General features: G+C 40.7%; 2 protein-coding genes, 1 long non-coding RNA gene and 1 other non-coding gene across 6 annotated transcripts in view; 3 read left to right on the plus strand and 1 right to left on the minus strand.

Moving 5' to 3' along the window:
* The first annotated feature begins 487 nt into the window (after window positions 1–487).
* pasi2 (Protein) lies at window positions 488–2,392 on the plus strand. Its single transcript, XM_069042327.1, has 5 exons — window positions 488–787; window positions 839–968; window positions 1,022–1,116; window positions 1,692–1,928; window positions 2,093–2,392. The coding sequence occupies exons 1-5, from the start codon at window positions 587–589 to the stop codon at window positions 2,192–2,194; spliced, it is 765 nt and encodes a 254-aa protein (XP_068898428.1). The 5' UTR covers window positions 488–586; the 3' UTR covers window positions 2,195–2,392.
* LOC138127443 (U5 spliceosomal RNA) lies at window positions 1,240–1,359 on the plus strand. The gene has a single exon (XR_011158234.1). It is a non-coding gene; the product is annotated as a U5 spliceosomal RNA (small nuclear RNA).
* Window positions 2,393–3,543: 1,151 nt separating the features above from the next.
* The window catches only part of Lk6 (Lk6 kinase), a 31,229-nt gene continuing 11,989 nt past the window's right edge, over window positions 3,544–22,783 (minus strand). For 2 of the 3 annotated variants that reach the window (XM_069042325.1, XM_069042323.1), the window contains exons 2-7: window positions 18,413–18,467; window positions 10,496–10,690; window positions 7,943–8,184; window positions 5,708–5,977; window positions 5,087–5,647; window positions 3,544–4,973 (exon numbers count right to left, since the gene is read on the minus strand). In XM_069042325.1, coding sequence (XP_068898426.1) covers window positions 4,857–4,973; window positions 5,087–5,647; window positions 5,708–5,977; window positions 7,943–8,184; window positions 10,496–10,690; window positions 18,413–18,467 — 1,440 coding nt within the window. In that variant the 3' untranslated portion in view covers window positions 3,544–4,856. Of the gene's footprint in view, window positions 4,974–5,086; window positions 5,648–5,707; window positions 5,978–7,942; window positions 8,185–10,495; window positions 10,691–14,527; window positions 14,855–18,412; window positions 18,468–22,783 lie in introns of those variants that run through there. The other variant, XM_069042324.1, reaches the window with a different exon arrangement.
* LOC138126547 (uncharacterized) lies at window positions 6,206–7,851 on the plus strand. The gene is made up of 2 exons (XR_011157872.1): window positions 6,206–6,826; window positions 7,295–7,851. It is a non-coding gene; the product is annotated as an uncharacterized lncRNA (long non-coding RNA).

Here is a 22,783-nt window from a genome sequence, read left to right on the forward strand (position 1 = left end):
ACCATACAGAACTTTGATCGGCAAAAGGCAACGTAACAAAATGACCAAAGAAAATTTGATAATAAAATTAATTACTTTAGTTGAATGCAAAATAAAACGTAGAAAAAAAAGCAACGATGGAATTTCTGTAAAAAGTGTATTCGCAAATCGAACCAATATACGTAACAGAAATCTCGTATAATAAATGTCCTCACGCATTTTGGATATGATGGAAAGTTAGTTAGTTAATTCATTTATTTAATTTGAGAACGTAATGTAAAGTAATATTATTTATATTTTAAAAGAAATAAATCTGGAGAATTGCAGAACGTGCACTAGAGTAAATAAAAAAATATCATGCATTCTGTTGTAATAATTTGTAAGACGTAAAATTAAAAGATGGAAAATGTCCTTATCCAATCCAATGTATAAATAACAAGAATATTTCTGAAATAAATATTTCATTGTCAATTTATTTTTTACTGTTACCTGTTAACAATCTTAGGTTGGTACCAAATTTGACGTTTGCCACACCTTCTTGTTTACCTGTCAAATGTGTCATACTTTTTGTTATTAATTAATTTTGTGAACAACTCGAACAACAGTAATGATGAATTACGGGAAAAAATCACCCACCACCGGTACGCCCTCAGTTTATTCACACGTAACCTCCCGCAGCAGCGCAAACTTAAGGAGCAGCCGAAGCATCAAGTCGCTCAAAATTCCATGGTACCGCAAACCTATACTGACCAATGCGATCATTCTGGACGTCCAGAGGGCCTCCGTCCTCATGGGAGTGTTCTCACTGGTACATACCCCCACTAGTTAACCCTAAAAGTCTTAAAAGTATTTTTTCCAGTTGTTGTCCATCTTCACAGTAATTACTGCTTGTTTTGACCTGTACTGCTACGCCATGGCGGTTCCGGGGTCCACGCACACGGGCTACTATGCCATTTCATACCAATTTATTTATGTGGGAAATCGACACGGTAAGTTTGTTGCCAGCTTAGACCAACCGCATTTCATTGTGTCGTCTTTTTAGTGCGAAATGCTCTTGTGATGTTCTGTGCATTTTCAATTTTACTGGGGATTGCCGTTTTCATAACAAGTATTATGTTGATAATCGCCCTAAGAAAGGTAAATTGTCAATGTTTATTTTTGTGTAGTTGTGTGTGACGGTAATAGGTGGCGCTGCGTGTTCTTGCTCACTGTCGTTATGGGAACGGTTGTGTATATAAGGATTTGTTGGATTTCGGAACGTCACTCTGGTTTCCCTTCAAAGCGAATAAATCTTTCGCCTTTTACTAAAGATTTCCGTGGAGGGGAACAATTCAAATGAGTCTATAACAAATTTTTTGTCAGCCCGGCGAAAGCTGGGCGCCTGAACCAAACAAAACACAATTTTTATTCTACATTACATTTCTTTGTTTCTTTTAGTAATTAATTATAATTATGTTGTTAACTTCTTTCTTAATTTCTTATGTTCAATGTTCATGTCTTTAATCAATAATCTTTATTTCTTGAATCTTGACTTCTTTCTTCTTTTCTTTTCACAGTATGACGGATATGATTCAATCTACGACGTAACATTTATTTTAGACGGCCACTTATAATCAAATAATCAAATTTATTTCACACGCGTCATTTTCAATTTGAAAGGCAGTTTCCACTTAGCAAAGAATTGTCATACGATCAGCTAATGTTGATTACAGGAATATGAAAAGAAAATGGTTCCTTGGCTCTGGGCCTTCGGGGTTTTCACAGTATTCCGCCTCTTGGCGTACCTCTTCTTTTCCATCGTGAACGACATGATCTTCGCCTACAATATAATGATGTGCCTTCTGTGGACAATCTTCTTGGCGATAAGCATCTACGGCTGGATCCTCATCTACTCTCTCTACATTGAACTCTCAGATTTGACAAAACTGGAGGATCTGGCACACTTAAGGGTAAGTCCTTGTCATCATTGTTTAATAAAACACGAGGCGGTATGTCCGAAATATTTTATTTTTCACATGCTCTCTCATAAAATAGACTATTGAACGGTACAATTTAGGTGAGCTTGTGTGTTGGGTGGGATTTGTGAGCTTGACAGTACTTTTTTTTTTGTAAGATGGGAACAATGCAGTCTCTGAATGCATCGACAGTCCCCTCCCTGGCGGGCTCTCGACCGACGACACCCCACAGTACGGTTTCGACTATGCCGGTGGGTTGAGTTATGGCATGCCACATTCCATTTCGTTCGGCACCGAAGCGACAACCATCTCTACCATATCATAGCTGACACTCCGTCCATTTTATTAGTAGTGACCTAGAATAAGCGACAATTTTATAATTTCTTATTTGGGTGTATTTTACTCACATGTGCTATTGTTTGTATTGCTAACAATAAAATGTATTATGTATTTTCGAACTCGACGATTTCGTAAAAGTCGCCCACTTTCACTGCCACTCCTTTATCAGAGAAAATTTTTTCGGGCCCTGTGTTATCATCGATTTCATCTCCTTCAAATAACTTAATCCTCTCTTCAATCTGGACTTTCGCCACTTCGTTCTTTTCAAGTTGTTGGGATTGTTTCTTTATCTTGTCCTCGAGCAACGTTACTGTCCTGTCTAAAGTCTCCAAGACAGAGTACGACTCAGGGAAGGCCAATTTATCCATAAAATACTCCCCAGTGTGCTTGATGGTGGCGTTAACGTAGATATTCTTACCCAAGGGTATCAACGAGGGGTGCTCCACTTTCTCACCTAAGGTTTTAACGTTCACAACTGTACTTCTCAATTTTTCAAGTTGCGCAATCGCCTCTTCAGTTGTTCGTTCATTTTTTGCTAAATCATCCCTTAAATGTTTGTGAAATTGGCTCCGATTGCTTAAAATATCATCAACAAAACGTGGTTCCATTTTGAGTTTAACAATACCACAGATCAACAATACAATTATTGACATTTGACAGTAATGTCATTTCGCTTTAGTATTCGTGTGCCATCTTACGGGGCTACAGTGCGACACAAAAAACGGGAAATTTATAAACCTATTTTGTGTTCCATCAAAACCATTTGCTTTCCTAATAAAATTCAGGAAACACAGTTTTTGGAAGTGTTGAGTTGAGCGACGAGAAGTCTCAACTGTTTTTCAGTTTTTCCCAGGTTTTTCAATAAAATTTATTTCCAGGGCCATCTTACACGGTCATGTCGAAATGAAAGAAGCGCCAAATTCAAATTATTTTTTCCAAAATAAAAACAAAAGATATTTATTCATTTCTGTCAGAATTCTATATTTCTTCATATTTACAAGTATGATACAATTTGGTTGGTTTATTTATAAAACTGATATAGGTTTGCTATATAAATTGCAACTTCCTCCAACTTCTGTTTCAGTACTTGTAATTATTTTGGTGAATTATCCGCCAGAAGAATTTTCTTGATCGGGAATTTATTGGAATGATATTGAAATTTTCTGCTTGTTTCAGACAAAATCCCACTCGATTGTGGAGTGTCTTTTTTTCTAAAATGCGCAACACGTCCTGAAGCCGTTGCGGCGTAAATTAAAATAAAACGTCCAAATTAAAAAAATCGGTCTTTATTATATGAAATTAAAGCACACTTGGTACATAAATTTCCATCACTAATTTACTCAATGCTAGCTTGCTCGGTTGTAAAAAAAAAATACGTCATAATAATTAACAAGATAAATTCATCTGCAATTTAAATTATAACCGACCCTGCATGAGAAAGGTACTCGGTACGTTGGTTTCTAATACAGGGACGCTTACAAAATGACACAAACAGAAACAAATGGCACTCAGAGTGCGAATATTTATTTAACGAAATCTGGATGAAAGTAAGACTTAAAATATTTTATTTTTGTAATATTTTTTTCGTTATATTTTTGGTATCAACTGATTGGAAAATACATTATTTCGTACCACTATAGTACAATAATAAATGCCATAAAAAATAAGCATAGAAAAAAGAATACTCCTCCAATCATGTCGGATCTTCTCCTGGGGAATCTTTCACCCTATCACATACAAACTAACGACATTCATTCTGGCGTAACGAGCCCTTCTTGATATAAGTTTTGTAATGACTCGCCTCTTATACAACCCTGAGTGTTGGAAGATGATGCAAAATTTTCGGCGCATCGAACTATCACTGGGACCAGCCGAAAACTAAGCACCTGTATGATCGTCGCGCCCCACATTTTTTTTTTTTTGAATACCAGAAACTACCCTTGAGCATTACAAAATCTTTTAAAAAATATCCAAACTTATATAGGACTCTTAAAAATACAATGGACTGTCAGTACAATGGCGGGACGGTCGTCCCTCGAATTTAATGTTCTGTATCTTACCGAACATAAAGCAGGTACGCTGTCTACAGTCTATCCGTGCGCTACTCCGCACGCTTAGATGCTTATTTAATTATCACAATGGACCGACCTGGATCAGTCACCTCAACACATACAAAAAAAAAAGAAAAAAATTATGTAGAAAAAATCAAGCTCCGAAAAAACTAACACTAGGCCGGAGACGCCAGACCTGTTCCAAGACATCCTGGCCTTAAATGATTATGTACCAAATGTCGTGTTGGGCACGACCCTGACGAAAAAATCGAAAAAACGACACGATGTCTTGACGCAGTTGAGCCTCGAACTTTTTTTTAGGTTTTTTTTTTAGACTGGTTAAAAATTAACAGAACCCCTCGCATGTCGAGAGGTGCGAAAATAAAATTTGGATATTCTCGTAGAACCGATTGACGAAATGAAATTTTTTGCATGAAAAATTGTAACGAAAACATGCGCACCGCCTGTGCGCGTGTTTTTTCTTTTTTTTCTTATTTTGTAAAAAAATATCGGAGATGCTTGCGCAACGCCTTCAACCGCTCGGACTGGGAATGGCGGGGGCCGGAGTGGGCAACAAGAACTGGCAGGATCGTCCTTTGATCCGCCTCTGCATCAAGTTGCTCTCGCTGGGCGGGCTCAAGCCGAACACCTGCAAAGAATGCACTTCCTGAATACTCCAAACATTAGTAACTTACAGGATAAATGCGCGACACAAAAAAGAAAAAACCGAGTGAGAAGTGTTTGTTGCGCTTTGTTGTTTACCTTGGCGGAGTAAGGCGCCGCCTTCTCGTCTACGGGATAGACGTTCGGCCTCTCCAGATAGTCCAGATTCATGCTGAAGTGCTGCTGCACCACCCTGTTCACAGCCATGGCGCTCTCCGCGAACTGGGACAGCTCCCTCGCGGAATTATTCTTCTTGATGATGGCGGGCGTGGTCAAGGGCGCCGAGTCGCTGGCGCACTTCAACCACGGATGTTTCAGGACCCTCTCGGCGCTGATGCGCTGGCTGGCGTTCTTCACCAGCAAGGATGATATCAGATCCTTGGCCTCGTCCGATATGTTGCCCCATTCGGCGTCGGGGAAGTCGTATCGGCCTTCTTGGATGCTGTGGAAGAGGAGATCCTGGCAAGCGTTGCAGTTGTCGCCGCGTTCCCAGCCGCAGTCGCGCCCGCACTTGCCGTAGAACGGCGGATAGCCGCACAGCAAGATATAAGTGATGACACCCAGCGACCACAAGTCGCAGCGTTTGTCGTACGCGACCGAATCCGACTCGCCGATGAAGGCCTCCACCACCTCGGGGGCCATGAACTCGGCGCTGCCCACCTGCACAAAACACACCGATTACACATCCTCCCAATTCACACCAAATCCGAGACTACTCACCGGTGTCAGGAGCTGCGGAGTGGCCAGCGGACTCGAAACGCTCGATTGGAAGCGGATGCCGGATCCCAAATCGAAATCGCAGATCTTCACAGGACACAAGCTGTCCTTGTTCACGCACAGGATGTTTTCTGGTTTGAGATCGCGGTGTGCTATGCCCTTGGCGTGCATGAATTGCAACGCAGAAGCGACCTCCCTCACTATCTCTGCCGCTGCCGCTTCGCTGAAATACCTGTTTTCCTGAATCCTTCTCAACAGTTGTCCTCCGTTAATCTGCAATTCGACAAAAACCCATCAGTACGGACTGCGCACGAAACTCAATGCCACTTTTCTCGAATCTTTCTCAAGAAATCAAGAAAAACACATTGAAGTCGAATGTTTTTGGTATTCAAATTACTCGAAGCATTAAGACTATCCGATGATCAATCAACACCATTTCAGCGTTTTTTCTTCCGATTATTCTATTCTCTCTACAATCGGAAATGAGGCGACGTTTTTAAATCGTTACTTGACATCTGTAAATTATTTGCAATTCTTTGGATATTTCAAACATCAAATGACGAACAAATCAAAATGTTACAGCAAAATTATATTAAAAAAATATGAACGTGATATTCACCAGGAGATCTGAGATAATTACATACTGTCAGATCCAACTCACAAATCTGCTTCAGATTATTTTAAATTTGTCCCAAAACTATTTTCAACTTTACCTGATTCTGGCGAAAGATTTAATAGTACATATTTCACACGAAATCAAAAATTTCAATCGTTCTAAAATGTCTTAGGAAATAGGTTAAAATGGAAAATTTGTAGCAGCTCTTGAATAAACATAACCTCACTTTTTTTAAATAATTGTCAAGTGTCGTCTATGAGTGTCGTGTTGGTATGAGCCCCTAGTTATTTAATGATTACGTTGGCAACGTAAAATGTCAATTGCATGTCAGCCATTTTGATGTGAAGGCTCTTGCGCTACTGAAGCCGCAATTTCTTTTAAATTTAAAATAAAAAGTAAAATGAGTTTCCGAAAGCAGGGACCTGGACGGCAACAACGAAAAACATTTTTCTGACATTTGAAAATGACTAACCTTAAACCAGATCGAGGAAGATTTTACGATACAGGTATTCCAAAATGAAAGGTTTTAGGGTGGTACAGTTCTTGTCTTTGAAGGAATTTTAACATTAACAATTGTTTAAAAAAAAAGGACTTTGAGATAACCCCTAACGAATTGTTTGCATCCCATGAGAGCGACGATTACGACTTGGATTTTCTTAGCCAAGACGAAAATGATAGTTGGAAATGTGACTTTTTATGTCCTCGCGCAAGAACATGGAGTCTATTTTATTACTAAAGTAGTAAAATTATACATTGTAAATGTAAAAAGTTCCCAACAAAAGTTATCAGAAAACGAGCAACATGCAAATATCCAGTGTAAAAACAAAGCACATTTCTTTACTGCGAAAACGTAATTTGCGTTGTAAATTGATGAAAAACAAAATTGTTTTTCTCTCTACCGCTCAAAGCAATACATGTTGGATAATTTTTGTTTGTTATTTTTTTTAGGTTTCAATTAATTTTTGTTGTTCCAGGAGTTTTTCAATACTTTTTCTTACAACCGTTGAGTCCGAACAAAGAGACATGGAAATTTTTAATGGCAAATTTGAGAATCTTATCGTTGAGACTAACAAGTCGTCACCGAAAAGGTTTAAAAACAAAAACAAAACCATTTATCAATTTTGAGAGGATCTAAAGAATATTATCTGATAAATGCACTGTGTTGATGATTCAGACGACGATCTGATAATTCCAAATATAGACTACATAAAATGTGAAAGATTTCCATGACTGTCAAAATCTAGAAGATTTCGTCAACAAGCTTTGCTTGTCCCTTAGCGACGCCCGCCAAGGAACAAGTTAGTGTTGTCGACCGCCAATCCATTCTACAATGTGTGCGAACTGACCTTTGATTTTAAACCTCCTTCAATGTACGTTTGACCGGTCTAAATTTAGAAAACCAATTATCCTATAAACGTCTTAACCTAAACAAATCCAAAGATCATTTTCGCTCGCTTCGTCCTTACGCTCTCCACAAAACAACCTTCCCAGCGCCCGCCCGACAACCAGGAAATAAAACTTCACAAATGACGAATAAATTTCGAGTCTGACAGCGCCCCCTTTGAACTCCTCACACTTTTACAATTCCAAACAACATTTCCACTCCGTTTCTCTCCACCCACCTTCTCGAAAACCAAATAAAACTTTTCTTCATCCTCGAAAAATTCGGTGAGCTGGATGATATTGGGGTGGCCTTGACAGTGATGGAACGTCTCGACTTCTCTGAAGACCCGGGCCCTGGCGTGGCCCGGCACCTTGTCGATGATCTTGACGGCGTACTCCTGGTCGGTGTACATGTTGACGCAGGTCTGCACGCTGGCGTAGGCCCCCTCGCCCAAGATTTCGCCGGACAGTTTGTACAAATCTAGAACGAGATTTTCCAGGTCAGAAAGAGAAAGCCGACGAAAACGCTGTCGCGACGCAAAAAAAAGTTCAAGGTTACGATAATTTTCCGTTCTTATCTGTGCAAAAAAAAAAACACGAAAATTGATGTTTGCCGAGCAAATAAACGCGCGATACGAGGTGCAAGAGGAGAGCCCAAAGATGTGGCACCTCCTGATGCACACCCCGCCGCATGTTAGCACTTGTCGATTATCGAATGGAATTTTGCCATCATTGCGTCGTAAAACCAAACGGGGGAATGTTACGATTGTTGTGGAAACTATCAGTCTCCGCGTACTACGATTGAGCAATCGCATAAACAGATCTGTACGAGTAAACAATCTAAATGCCAATAACAGCCCGCGGAAAACGCAATATCGCCACTGACACATACCTTGCGATCTCGTTTACGCCTTCTGACATCCATTCGATCATATCTTACCAAAATAAAGGGATTTGAATGTTGCCAACGTCGCCAGTTCGATTGTGTTACAGGAGCTACCACATTTCACCAAGAGTCAGCTACATTGTTTGTTTGCTTACTTTCTTGTTTATCAGTTTTTCTACTCTGCACATTTACAGCGCCCGCCCCTTTGTCGTTCTGCAAAATGCGAATCCCAAGAAAACACCGAGATGCAAATAAGGAAGGGGTGGCGCCCACCACTGCCGGACTTGCATCACCATACTGACCCTCCCCCTAGAGATTCTTATCGCACAAAGGCATCGACTGGTCCCGCCAGGAACCAATAGGACAGCGTTCTGGTCAGTATCGATGGCCAACAAACCGTTTACTTCGAGAGTATTCTAGTCTAGGTCAAGATGTTTTGTTCTTTTTGGAGATTTTTGAACCCAAAACGCTACAAATTCGTCAGTTTTCGAATAGGGTTTTCGAGCGAAACTCTACACTCAAAGAAAAAGCTGTTGGAAAAACTGATTTGTTCCAATTTCGAGGAGACTAGAACACCCCCTCGATTTGTATAATTTTTTCGTGTCAGCAGAGCGAGCTTTGGGATTGTGCGTTCGTGTCCCGAGCTTAATTCTTGCGTTGCCACTTTTCGCCGAGTTAAAAATAGAACCGCGAGTCCGGCACGCTTTGTTCCCGAGTTATTTCTGACCGGACGGGATCAAAAAACACACAAAATCTCGTAAAATCTCGCTCTGCCCGGCGATAAATCACCTCTGGGGGTCTAAATTATTCGGTCGATTGGTCTGACAGTGACGAACGACTCCAACCTTTCAAACTTCTTCGCGCCAACGGAATTACCTACCAGCAAACCCGGCAATTATTTTCCCATCGCGCGCGGAAAATTTTCCAATTTCGAAGAAACTTTGTCGCCTGATCCGCGCAAATCCTCGAACAGCTCCGACCAATTAAAATTTCAGGATGTGATCGGATTTAATTGGAAATTAAATTTCGCCGAAAAACTCGTTAAAACTTCGGTGTAGTAAACGTAAACAAGAATTTGGATGCGGAGATGCGTTCAACGACAATGATCGCCCAGAATACGCAATTATTCGAATTTCGAACGCTGGCAGACCTCGAGGTCTTGCTAAAAACGACATCCTCTTGTTTACCTTCGCGGACGGCCACGTGAACGGAGTCTAATCCCGAAATGTTTATTACGACTGCGACGATCATGTTCTGAATGTGTGAATGTGAGAGCCGGCGATAAATCCTGTCGCGAATTCCTCTCGAGGATTTCCATTATTTTTATAACAGTGACTGTGCAACAAGGAAATAATAAAGATGCATAAAAACGCCCGTTCGCTCACCGACCTTATTAACATTTCCCCATTTGATTATCCAAGTGGCGAATTCAAGGCCTGTGTTGTTTCCATTCGGCGATTCTTGCCGGTTAACAAAGAAGCGAATTACGTCACGGTGCAAAGAACATTAATTGCACGACGCAAGTCACTTCTTAGATCGATTCGGCCTGTCACGACGAACGTCAAAATTGTGCCAACTGCGATTATACAATGTTTACAAAACATTCTGACAAGCAAGAAACGTAATCGGCTTTAGAGCACTCTTATCAGGTGTTGGCAGTGTTTTTGAGTGTGGAGGCTGCAAGGATTAATGGAATTTTTGTGGCATAGGAGGAAAGTCGCGCTTCTGAATGAAGTCGAGTCTAAATGGGAATTTAATGGAGCCGCTTTGACTCATCGAACCAACGCTATTAGCATTGACACTTGCCACTTTCTAACTGTCACGTTCAGGTTCAGTTGAAAACGCTCCGGTCCGAAGTAAAATTGGGGAAGAGCTTGAAAGCTAGCGGGTTTGGCGCAGGTCTCACCTTGGAAACACGATGACACTAGCGATGAGCCGGTACGTTTCTTTTTGCGGCGCTTCCTCTTGGCCTCCTCCTTGCGACGGGCCAGTTCTTTGGCGCGGGCATCGGCGTCCATCTGGTCGCCGCTGTCGGAGGCGGACCCTCCGCCGCCCGTGCAGCCCCCAATACTGTCGCCATTGGTAACGCCGCCATTGCACTCTGTAACAAGAACGACGTTCGTTTTAAGGATGCGTGTGCTGCAACGAAAAACCCACCGGCCTGCAACGGAGGCCTCGCCCAGGCCGTCGACCTGCCGCGGTGACACTTTTCGATCTGTCACTTCGACGTGGCCAGCTGATCGAGGACGTGCCCCGCGAAGGACCCACGTTCGGGGAATTCGTAAACAAAAACATTGGGAAAATCCGTTTCCCGACGGATTTAGACGGGCGGCCCCTGGCGCGCAGCCAATGCCCACACGAGGAACGCCGGTCTTAAGGGGGACCTTGATGGCGGCGAGAAAAATCGACGACGTGGCAGGTGAACGCGAGCGAGACGGGGGAGCGGAGCTCGTAGGAAGAAAGCGGCCCCGCGCTGATGGCGTCGTCGCCGTTGACAACGTGAGCAGCCGATCAAATATCTCCTTTATTGAATTGATAATAGCCAAAAGTGGAACGTAACGACATAAACATAAATTAACATTAGCCGCCTCCTGGACGAATCGTTAATTATGGCTGACGTCACGCACCACAACAATATTTTATTTGCATATTATAATACACAACTCAGCTCTTTTGACAGGTCGAGCATGCATCGTCGTGGCAACTTTCTACTTGGTGTGGGAGCCGAACACACACACACGAACCCCGAACTCGGTTCAATTAATGTTAGATTAACCGAAAGTGGAACACCTCTCAAGGGTTCACTTCCCGATCTTGAATTAATAAAACAAAGCGGTGAACCAACAACGAAGACAAAAAGACCGCAACGAGATCCCGCGTTCCTATTAAATGCAAGTTAAGTGTCTTTGTGGCGAGGTTCACCTCACAAAAATCATCTTGTTACAATACCCCCAAGAAACAAGAAATTACCACCGGATGATTCAACTTTGCTCGTTCACGACTCTCAATAATTTCAATGTAAAACCGCATTCGTAGAGTGCGGCGTAACAAGGCTAATAACTTAAAATCTTTCGTTTTTTCTCCACTCACACATTTCCAATGAATACCTTCTGACACACGAGACAAAAAAATCCTACTGGTTTATTATTACCAATGACTTATTATGTTAACTTGTTGCTCCCACTGTACTGCAGCTGTTGAACTGTACCCGAGTACTTGCCAACTTCACTTGAACGTGCTCAGCTTAACGAATAACCGTACTGCGATTCTCTTTTCATTTAATTTTAAACGAAGCTGCACACGGAAAACTACAACATGAATAATGATATTGATGAAAAAACAAGACCGAAGTACTCTCAAATACTGAAATGACGTGTACACTCCGTTTCCAACTGCAAGCGATGTTGATAGAAAACATAGTACTCTCTGTAGGATTGTCTTGTATTCGTGGCCAAATGGTGAAGCGCAATTCTTGTATATAGATAGCATCGCTATGGCATAGCATTTTAAGCGTTTCGATCTGAAACACACTCACCGGTGTGCGTATCTGTCGACGATCTACGAAAATTGCGATTTCCCAATGGGAAAAACTCCAAAACATTGACAACACATGCAAGTCGCAGCAACAATACAACCCACTTAAATGTGACTCACCCGAACATTCTTATCGATTGCTGTGCACGTAAAAATATAGTATGTAGTAGATTTTTCCGTTCGCACTTACAAATCCTTCAAGCTACCTCTACAAAAGGCCGATTGTAAAGTTTTTGTGAATTTATTCATTCGGTCCATTCAATGTGGACCCGCTCTGAACATGTTTCGACACGAAAATACAAGTATTTGTCGTTTTCACGTGCCGATTTGCACAAATATTTATTACTTTATGTTGATACCTGAGTCATTTTAATTTCTTATCAGGGACATGTTTTATGCAGGTATTTGCCAACAAATTTCGCATAAATGAAGTGTTTATTCGACGCATAACACAAAAAGATAAAAACGAAATGGTCACGAGAGTCACCTTTCAACTCGCTCTAAATGTAACACACCTCTTCGTGTACTCTTCAAATGTCAAGATTCAAAGACAAGTGTGGTTCTTCGTCAAATGTCAATATCCAAAGACCAAGTGTGATTCTATCAGGGACACGCGTTTGAGGTTACAGAACCTACTGTGTGTGGACGGGACAAAATTTGGGATATAATTATGAGCAATTATGTAATGATTTACAGTCGGCATGAACCGCAACGCCCATTAACGCATTCTCGTTGCTTAATTTTATTATTTTATGGTTTCCGTAACGAAGGCACCATAAATTGTGACAAAAATTAGATTCGAAATGTCGGTTATTCTGTGAAACTTGACGTTGTTGGTGTGTTTATAGTCGCATGCGACGACCCTGGAAACCTTCCAGAAGAACCTAGAACAAAATCTGTGTTGGACCATTTTGTCCTCAACCCGGCACGAAGCACTAAACAATCACAAACATTGCTGCAACAACAATAAACATTGCGACAAATGTCATGTGTTTGATTTGACAACTGGCATTTAATGTCGTAATGATCCGAAATTCTGAACGCGATTACTAATTTTTTGTCGGATTAAAATTGCTCTCGATTTGAACGCGCATTCACATTGATGTCTAATTTATGGTAATTTTCGTGCCCTCGGTTGGCAGTCGTGATTGTCAAATGTCACAATCAAATTGTCGTTTGATCTGATTACAAATCGCGCTTTAATTATCACGAGACGACCTTTTCCACGGTTTATTTTCGTGTACAGCATCTTTCGAAGGTTCGCTCTTGACAATATCGGATCATGTGGCTCGTAAGTGGAACGTTTTTTAACGAGGTTTGTTCTTGACAGCAGCATCATGTGGCGGCGGCTCTCGTCGAGACGTCCTCACAACCAAATTACATCTAAACGACTTGTTTACAATCGCTCCGCTAATTGTTATTTGGTTGATATTGTAAGAGATTGCGTCACCGACCGGTGACATTTCAAACTGAGAATGACAGCCCGAAAACGGGTTAAAAATCCGCTCCCAACGGTACAATTCAACGAGAAAACGACCACAACACATCATTGTTTATTGTTTATCAGTTCCAGGCCGTACGACCGATGAAAACGCAAGATAGACATGCAGGTGCCCAATGCGGTTAACGCAAAAATCAACCGCTTCGGTTTTTGGCTCCTTTTTCGAATAATAATGAGGCGATGAACCCCGCACGCATCCTTGCCAAAGAGCGAAAATAGAGACAAAGACGGCGGCGGATTTACATGAATCGCAAAAAACTGGTGGCGTGACGTCAACTCCTACACCTAATCCCCAAGACAAGAACGAGTTCTAATTCTTTGTAAGTGGAACGGGACTATTTATAGTTTTTTTAGTGTGTCATCAATTCAGGTGGTAACCCTTGTGAGGGCCGGTGGTACGAGTGTTCGGTCACGTCTGACCAAGGTCTGGGGCCTGCGTGAGTCTAAAACGTATAATTGTCGTTTTAATCGGAGAAATTGGTGATCGACGTCGATTCCAGTTTGGTACGTTCGTGCGGCGAAGCCAACAACCTCTTTCGGTTTGTTTCACAACAATGAAGGAGTGTTGCGAATTGCGACACCCGTCCGGTGCCGGATCGCCGCGATTTTTCTCTACCCCCGGCCTGTATCTTATCGGCTGACGCGGTCTACGCACAAATAAACAAATCCGGCTATTCGAAATTACGACAGCGAACCGGTTATGGTTATTTATTCTGTAAAAGTGACGTAACCCAGGCGAGAATATCGATAAATTTAGGCACCGGTGGGTTACAGCGAGTCCTCGAGGGCCGACGAAGACGGCGAGAGAACAAAGAAAACGTAAACAGAGCGGTCCCCCAGCGACCAGCCTTCCTTATTTACTACTACCGTTTTTCCACGTCGAAAAAACCAAACTCTACACACCTGGATCGTAGTTTTCCGCTTCTTCCAAAATCCTCTCGACCATTTTCTGTTCAGATTGGGACCTAGTGTGAATGAGTTGGAGATCGTATCGAAAAAAAAACCAAGGGTCCCTCCGGATTCTATTGAGGTGGTATCGAAGCTGGTGCTGCGATCGGTCCGGTGTCACAGATAATGACTTTTTATTTTGTAGGCACAAAGAAAAGGATTTATCGGTTTTTGTCACTCTATCTACCCATCTTGCAATCCGCACTCCACTGATGTTAAATTCCGACTGGTTTTGTGTTCTCCGCGGACCGCCGCATCTCTTCCGACGGTCACGTAGGCGCGGTGGGGCGCTTGCGTATCGCGACGCTTACGTGTATCGTATGATTTTGTGTGTGTCCGTTGGGTGCACTGCAGCCTGACACGGTGAACGCTCCGGGTTTCTAGAACATTCCCGACGAGTCCGAGTTTCGACGACTCTTCCTGCAACCGGGACGGGGATGCGATGCGTTAACGTTTCGATTCGGCCGGAAAGGGAAAGTCGACTCCGGTTGGCGTGCCAAAACCGGAACCCCTCCGGAATTAAACACGCCAGAATCGCTCCCCGTACCGTGTTCTAGAACGTTCTCCGGCGTTACACTCAACCGGCCCCTCTCGCGGATTTTTACCGCCACGGCTCAAACCGATTTCGAAAATGTCAAGCTGGATTTTGGCAGGTGTTCCAAAACTAGGTTGCCACCGAGTAATTATGCAAATTATCGCTCGGATCTGATAGGGCTCCTAATGACGAAAGCTGAAATTGTTCCGACCAATTTTGAGATGGATTATTACGCCATATGGGAACTCTTGATGACAGTTTAGTCCCTCTCACTACAAATTACGTCGTAGACACGTTGGAATCAATTCTTTCCGATAATTTATCAAATCTCTACGCACTCGATGAGTGGTTTTTTTTTGGAAAATTCTACTGAATCACAATTATCTTACGCACATAATGTTGCACAAATCGTACGATTGTTGGGCGAGTGATCAGGCAGAGAACGCGATTTCAATATTTCAGTACTGCTAATCGCGTTGCATCACCCTCTACGGCTTTATAGCACCCTGTCCCTGTGCTTTAACTAGGATGATGCAATTCCCTCTAGAGCTTCAGCTTTACGGTGTGAAAGCGCAACAAATCTTTACTTATTGGAAACAGTTCAAACGTTCAACCTACACTCATTTAAAGGATCGCGGTTTTATTAACATTTGAAATTACTGTAGCTTTGGAAATAATTGCGTGATTAATAATGAAAAACAAAAGCACGTAGGTTTGAAGGATTCCTTTCTGCGCTGCAAAGCATAGAAAAACCGCAACGGAAATCCAAATATAAAAATCATTAAAACGTGAATAGTGCAGGATTTTGCTAGTTAAAAAAAATTAAACAGGTTTAACTGGTAATTTTTCTCCGAGTTGCATCATTTCGAAAAAAAATTGAGTTAAATAAAGACCGGTTTTTAATACAAATGACAAGAATTTAATGGATTCATTGATAAAAAATCATTAATAAATTATTATAATTAAAAAATATATCTACATATAAAGAGAGAATCTATTTTACAACCTTTGGATTAGTATTTAGGAAAACTTTGTGCCAGAACTGATGCAACACTTTGCAAATTCTCTGAGTGAAATAAAAAATTATCTTAGTCTTTAAATAAACATTTTTCTAGATAGCGCAACTTAATGTGCTATAGATATTGCAGCCATGACGGTGTTTTCAAACCTTGTTTATTTATTTGTCACTACTTTGTGTTGTCCAACACAGTGAACGTCGTTGGCAAATTAATTTAAAAAAAATTAAGTATCTCCTTACATCTGAGCGAGACCAAATGAAGTCTTGTGGTTTGATTGTGGGTCGCGGGTTGGTTGTCAAAAACAGAAAACGTCCACGATCAGATACCATTCTGGGGTAAAGAAAGCACTGTTCAAAAGTTACTTCGTAATGCTTGAAAAATGCCATTGCGTGTGCAGGACAAAACCTGTTAGCCCCGAGCATTCAAAGCGCAACACAACATTTCACCATTCCGCAGTTACGTTGAAATGGATTTTTGTAACCGACGATAAAAAATTAAAAAAGCTAAATTGAAACTCAGCAAGTTCCATTAGGCAGTGTCGAAAGCTGGTAAATATAAAATGGGTCGGAAACATAATAAATATTTTTGAAATCGAAGCTTTGTGGCAGAAATGAGCCAACGAAAAATTTTATTCTGTCACAGCGGAAAATGTTTGTGATGAAATAAAATCATTTTTATTGTGCGCTACAACTACCAGTTTATCTCTCATAAAACAAGGAATGTGATTTTTCTTTTGTTTGATTACTTTTATTTCTTAAATTTTTCTGAAGTCACGAAGCATTAAAAAACGTATACCTTTATATTTTAGAGCAATTTTAATAATATTGGTACAATTACAAGTCTAATAACTGAAGCAATTATTTTAGGTGTTCCAGAGCCATTATATGAAATTCTGCGTAAAGAAAAAAAATCGAGCCAAAACTTGCATTCACTGCTTGTAATTTGTTTTGTATTTTTTTATAAATATAACCAGATTGAGGAAGAAGATGATGAGTTTCTAAATTCAGTCTTACGACAAAACGATTTTTGCTGTTGTTGATCATTTTACTCTGATTAAAAAGCATCTGAAGTTTATTTTTCTTTGAGATGCTCCCGACGTTTCACTTTCATCAGAATTAATGTAAAAGCTTTCAAGTGATATGTTTGAAGGAGCTTACAGACCTCGGATAAGTGGCCCAATTAGGATGACTCACCGGGTATATCCTGTCGATATAATTAGCTGACTTCCAAACTGTATAATTAAGTTACATAAATTATTCGAAATGCGATGAACGAATCTTCCGCATTAATTCTACAATATGAAATTTAACCTGGACAGTCCGCCCGTGAGAATTTAAATTTTTTACGACGGTGAAGGGATCCGGGGGAGCAAAACCGATCATTAATCACATCAATTTGTAAAAGTCGGTATAAATTTTAAATGTTCCCACAAATCTCGCAAAAATGCTAAAAACATCCGTCATCGGTAATCGCTCTTTTCGTGATTATCGAACTGTCGACATTATTTTCGTCAATAAATTCGGATGATCGCGAGAGAGAGACGGCGATAAGATGGTATTGACACCAATTATTATCAAGAAGGTCGGCTTAGCGTGAGATTAATTCGCATTAGGTTAAAATTAAACAGAAACGAAAACAGCGATCATCGGAATTTATCGGCGTCGATAATTTACGAGACGAGAACCAGATCGGATGTGTAATGTCAACAAATACACCTAAGAGGTTGCGACCCCTCCAGTTATGTAACGACGAGTGAGAAGTGTTACGTAATTTCGTGGAAAATGCACGGAAATTCACCGAATTCGATTTTCGTGTCGATATTTCGATAGTGGAAACGACGGCTGACGTCAAATTTAAATACCCAAAAGGAGATTTCCATCGGACGAGCCGATTTTTTCCACACAATCGAAAACTTCGTTGTTTTCCGATCAATATTATTAAACAGAGCCACTCGAGAGATAAAAGCAACAGAGCCGCCAAAAATAGACCATCAAACAATAATAAACAAAGCAAGTGCGTAATTTTTCAAAAAAAAAAACTTATCAAGGCGCAATGTAAACAGGTGCCTGCCAGGACGAGTCAAGGATAAAAGTACACCCTTTCCGGTCGGTTAATAATTGAAGGATTCGTTTCGGCGGCGGCATCCGGCCGAAACAGCCACCATCCATTTTTTATAATTGCCAGATTGATTATGCATTACGTCACGGACTTCCGATCGAAGAGTCGAAGCGAGAGATAAGTCACTCTCTCCGTCGGAAATCCTCGTCTTGCATAATCCCAACTCACCTTTCCTCGTCGTGGCCGCCGCGTACCTCTTGGCTTTGTTGTTGCAGTCTGCCTCCTGCGGGAGAAAAAAATTGTTAAGTAACAACACTGTTGCTGTCGTAGTGAGACGGCAACACTCGACGTCTCTCTTTTCCCCGTCCAAGTTCAAGGATTTTTCCGCGGCTCTCGTCATTGGCCAGGACGCACGCGAAAAAAAAACGAAAACAAATCGACCGACCTTGGGCGGAACAACGGGCGAATTTTTCGACGTTTTGGAAATTTCTGAAACGCAAAAGCAACTGCGCCGCGGCAACGTTTTTTACGATGTACGGACGGCGATCAAATATTTAAAGGAAAGCCAAAAATACGCCGGCCGGCGTATTTTCAACGACACAACAATGCCATTACTTCATGTGCTAAATCAAAATGTTTGCGTTTCGCATTATTTGCGCATCAAATGTTTGACCAAAAAAAAAAATCGGCCAAAAACAAGTCCGTAACTTGCGGGGGGCGGGTCCCGGAGGTCGTCGTGACGTCGCTGGGACCATTAAGACACGCCAAAGAGAAGAATTCGAGGCAGTTACGGTGTGTGTTTATCACGACGGTGCTTTTTTGCGATTATTTGTGCTTGCATTCAAAACGAACAATAAACAATGCGTTAAATCCGTCGATAAAAAAAAATTAGGTAACGATCACCTTCGCCAAATTTTTTTCCGGAATGAATGTGACCGATTCGGCGGCGCAATCGAAGTCGCACATATACAGGGTGGAGGACGGAAAGCTCCCCGAAACGTAGTGGCGCAGATGGCACAGCGACAGCGCAAATGACAAATCGCAATTTTTGAAATTCTTGACGAGCTTTTATTTTCTTAAAATACTCTGTGTGGTTCTTGAAGAGCTATTATCTATATGTAACGAGATAATTGGTCTGGTAGGCGCCGAAATCTTGTAGTTCCACGTTGGTGTGATCACTCTGTATTGCGTTGCGTCGTCCACCCGGTGTATCTGTTACAATTACTCCTTTAACAAAAATAGATCTGGTACAGGGACCGTCCTAAATATGCCGGCTCGCGGAAGAGATCATGAAGTGGGCTAAAGAATTGTGACAAGTGACATTTGTCAATTGTCAAGACTGGTGAAATAATGGCGATCTAAAAAAATCCCACTCGGACGACGTTAATTAAATTTATGTTAATGGAGATCGGCTGTTTTGGTGATTTATACCTTCTTGGTCCGACACCCACGAACGATTCGGCCGCCACTAAATATGGAAGTGTACGCGAATCGACCAATTTAAAAATTTAAATGAAAAAATAAACACACGTCATCATGTTTATCTGCGGATGCAAAACTTCTTGTTTTCTGATCCGATCGGATTTGCGTTAACCGTGATAATTGGGTCAATTTCTGGACGTCAGTGGAAGGTTTCGTACAAAATCAACTGGTCCGTTGATTTTCATAAACAGGTGATTGGGTCAAAGCTTAAATAATAGGTTGCGCAGGCAGATAAGTGGATAATAATGAGGTGGCGTACGTGCAGCTTTCTTGGCCACGTAATTACGGAAAATTTACAATTCGATATAAATTTTCGGTTGGATTTGTTTCAGAATGAATTCGCTCCAGGTAAAAACATGTGGGAGGTCCGATACGCAACGGTTGACTGATCACATCGGAAGCAAGGCAGGCTTCTGAATGAAAATCCTAACTCAAGACAAGAAGAAAATGGGGGTCCTGCAATATTGAGACACCAACAGGATTTGCAATTTTGTCGGAAAACTAATGAAAACAAGTTTTCTATCAAGGTTGCACCAAGATTTCGGTAATTGTTCACTTTAACTACTTCTGGAATTTTCGCGTTTTTTCTGGCTAGACAGCCTCAGGGCGTCCTCCTAGATCGTTTCCTACCATTCAAACCTTGTGCAAATGAATTTTCGTTACCCTTTAGTTATACTAAGACAGTGGCGCGACCTTGAAACACAACAAGAGAGGGAAAAAAGGCATTTGCACAAGGTTTGAATGGTGGGAAACGATCTAGGAGGACACCCTGAGGCTATCTAGCCAGAAAAAACGTGAAAATTCCAGAAGTAGTTAAAGTGAACAATTACCAAGATTTCCTCGGTAGCGCAGTGTAAAAACTAGATCCGAATGGAAGCACCGCACGGAAAAGATTTCACCAATGAGTCAGAGGAACTCAAGGTCGGGCTTTCTTAAGATTCGGAAATTTAAGAGAGAACGTACTAATTTACTTTAAACCTGTGGAACGTCTCTTTTTTACGGTTTGAAGGACCCTCATAACAACATGACTCGGCGGTTGCAAAGCAAAGACAATTTTTATTATTATTTAGGTATTTCAGAGCAAAACTGGTCCTTTTAAAAATCCCCAAGACAATAATAAAAAAACAGCAGATTATAAGAACACTATAGACTTCAGAAAAATACGAAAACCTTGTAACAGATATTTAAAGATCTTTTGACACAAAATTCGGTGATTTTCAAGATTGAGATAAAAACATTCACCCATTTGCGATACGGAATCTCCAGAGTTGTGGCGCACTTCATTGAAAATACCGAGCGATCATTTAAAAAATAAATCGAGTTTGCTTTGGAGCCTATGCTATAGCATGGGTTGCCATAGGTAACATGCCGACTCGATTTATTTTTTAATTGATCGCACCGTATAAAGAAGTACTTGGAAGTCCCATTATCCAAAAATGTTGCACTTTTTAGGAGCTTATTCCAAACAGTTGTCTAATTTGAAAATGACCATGAGGTATTGTGAAACAGGTGTTGGATTTTCTCATGGGCTGTGACCTTGGAAGCGGAGCGATAAACCAAAACTGAAAATGTCGACTATAGTTTGTCTCAATTCTAAATTTCCACCACCTGTTGAATTATGTTGGCAAAATAAAAATATTTCTAAAATGGGGATTCTTATAACCAAAGTTGGCAATATAATTATTTTATAAACATGATTCGAAAACATTAAAGTTAGTTCATAAGTTTATTTTGCTTTTAGAATTTGATTTTCTACCTACTTACTTGCTGCATTTTAAAAAAGGTTTCCGTTCTTTTCCTTTATTCTAAAATTTTGAGTTGTAAAAACTGAAATTGACAGATAACCTAACAAATATAACCTGATGTATTTTCACCAAACAGTGTTGCCGGTTGTATTTCCAACGTAGAATGCAGTGTTGGTGGAAATTTAGAATTGAGACAGACTTTACTTTCAAAGAGACGAAACTAACGTAACGGATGACGATGTTTTCTGATCGGTTTGCAGCGCCTACTTGAGATCGATATTCGTCGTTTATACAGATATGACTCATAGCCCATGAGAAAATCCAACATCTCTACCACACTCCGGAGTGACGAACGTCTAATTGTTCTTGCAAGTCCTGTAAAGAATCGGATGGTGACGAGCTCATACAAGAGAAACAAATTACAAAACGTTATTAGTTATTAATTTCAAGACATCGACAATTAAGCAATTTTTATGTCATTGTTTTGTGGCGTTCATAAAAATAGTTAATCTTGTCATTATACAATTAAAATCTAGTTATCCTTTCATTTTATGATTTCTAATTTATATCGCGCGTTCAAATGAAATCCTGTGCTGAGTAGGCGTTTAGAACAGTGTAAAGTTTGAATTTCCCGCCGTTTGACACAAATGACATTTGTTTATGTTAATCGGGACGTAATTGAACATGTTTGTTTTCAGCAAAGGGTGCCCTTGGATATTTGCTTTGAGAATAAAAATCGTTACTTTATTGTATTTTTAATGTAAAACATTGCAAAAGAAAAAGAAAGAATTTTTTTAGCTCTAAATTTTAGGTTAGCTGTCAAATGCTCCAATTAATCTACGCTTTAAAAAAGTACAACAATTGACAGTTTCCAGCGCCTTCCCAGCCCAGGATTTCATTTGGACGCGAGATACTATTTTTGTTTTTTTTTTCTCTGCTAATCAAATGAAATTATCTTTGAAAAACAGCACCAGTGGCACGTTAAGAAACCTTCATATGGTGCCAAGCGAGAAAGGTTGGTTACCCCTGATTTACACCAACGCCAAGATATATTGAAAAATATGTAACGAAATACAAAAAATTATCGATATCACCATCTTGTGGTATGTTTATAAATATCTGTCGGTCCATTTATTTGAAACATTAAACGGAGACTGAAGTTATGAACTTTATTTTATACCTATCCATATTTAAATGTGCCGAGACCGAGAATACATGAATTTATCGATAAAAGATGGATTTATGTCGATAAAATAAGAATAAAGCATTGACACATAGATAAAATACAACAATACAATCACATTGTAAAATCTTACAAATACTATAAGCGGTGGGGGTCACATTTTCAGTTTCGGCACCAGCGATCCCACTT

Source organism: Tenebrio molitor, chromosome 3 (genome assembly GCF_963966145.1).
Source record: "Tenebrio molitor chromosome 3, icTenMoli1.1, whole genome shotgun sequence".
NCBI lineage: Eukaryota > Metazoa > Arthropoda > Insecta > Coleoptera > Tenebrionidae > Tenebrio > Tenebrio molitor.